At 36.9% G+C, this 1,486-nt stretch overlaps 1 protein-coding gene across 1 annotated transcript; it reads right to left on the reverse strand.

Moving 5' to 3' along the window:
* Positions 1 to 5: 5 nt before the first annotated feature.
* LOC110036592 (putative disease resistance RPP13-like protein 1) lies at positions 6 to 1,480 on the reverse strand (the record flags this gene model as incomplete). Its single annotated transcript, XM_020741073.1, has 1 exon — positions 6 to 1,480. A coding segment is annotated over exon 1 (1,347 nt), but the record flags the coding sequence as incomplete, so codon positions are not given.
* Positions 1,481 to 1,486: the final 6 nt, after the last annotated feature.

A 1,486-nucleotide genomic window follows, 5' to 3' on the forward strand; every position in this document is an offset into this window, starting at 1 on the left:
TCATTCCCATGGAATTTATGATCAAGCCGCTTTGCCTGTGGCATGTTATAAAGGTACAGTGACTTGAGGTGGGGAAGCTGCCCAAGAGGTGGAAGAGTTTCCCACTCCGAGCAACCGTTCAGACTGATGTACTCCAAATTGGAGATCAAATCTGCATTGTACATCCATTTTGCAGAGCTTACACCCTTGTATGAAACTATGGACAATCTCATTAGATTTTTGTATGGTTTAAGATTTTCAAGCACATTCACATCTAAGTCTGAATTGACAGTCTTCCGTAGGCTTCCAAATTCCTCATTCCGTTCATCAACGGTATTGCCCCAATTCAAGTATAAATCTGTGAGTTTCCTCTTCTCAAATAATTTTGCTTTGCGAGCCTCTTTAGCATCCTTCACATTTTCCAGAAAATGTATTTTTAATTTGCGCAACTCGCTCATATGTTCCAACTCCCCAATTCTATAACCATTCTCATTCTTAACATTAAACTCATGTAGTTCTTGAAGTGATCTTAATTTCCCAATTCCAGGTACACTAGAAAATACTTTATGGTGCAATTCCAAGTGACGCAGGTTAGAAAGATTGCCCACATCGTATGGTAAGAAATTTTCAGACCAAGATCCCCAAAATAACTGGTTATAGATTATGAACCGCAAATGATAAAGACTGCTTAGAGACCGTGGCATATGAGTGAGATGTGCAGTAAGATTCAAATATCGAAGATGTCTCAAATTTTCAAATGATAAAGACTGCGTAGGGATCGTGGCATATGGAGAGTATATGAACAACAAACGAATCCTTCTCAATACTTCAAAAATTTCAGTAAGTATATTAATAAAATCCAGATCATGGACTCTCAAAAAAAGCGAATGTAGATTTTTAACATCTTTGATCATTCTCACCACTTCTGGATTTCCAGTTTTAACAAATAAGTGCCGAACATTTTTAGGAACTTTAAAAGATAAACCATCTTCTCCCACAAATCCGAAACATTCCTCTGAAGAAATTGACTGTGCCAAATCATGTAATAAATCATGCATCTTATAGTATATTCCCGTATAACCCTGAAACTCATCAAAGAAAGACTTTCTGACCAAAACATCAAAATGCCTTCCTCCAATATCTTCCAAAGTCTCTCCTTCAATAGAAGATTCCTGAATGAAACCCAGTGCAATCCACATTCGGACTAAATCATCTTTATGAAACCAATGATCTTCTGGGAATATGCCACAAAATGTAAAACAATTTTGTAGAGGTTGTGGGAGGAATGTAAAGCTCAATATGAAGATAGGCAAAATGTTATTGCGACTCGGTTCTGATTCTACAGTTAGAACATTACTTTCTAAAATTTTCATCCAAAAGCTCTCATTCAAGTTAGAATTGAGAACACCACCAATGACCTTTGCTGTCAATGGACAGCCTGAAAGCTTTTCAACTATCGAACTAGCAATGTTTGTTAATTTTTTATGAGCACCAAGGTTCTCTACAC

This window comes from Phalaenopsis equestris, unplaced genomic scaffold, assembly GCF_001263595.1.
Source record: "Phalaenopsis equestris unplaced genomic scaffold, ASM126359v1 Scaffold208940, whole genome shotgun sequence".
Lineage (NCBI taxonomy): Eukaryota > Viridiplantae > Streptophyta > Magnoliopsida > Asparagales > Orchidaceae > Phalaenopsis > Phalaenopsis equestris.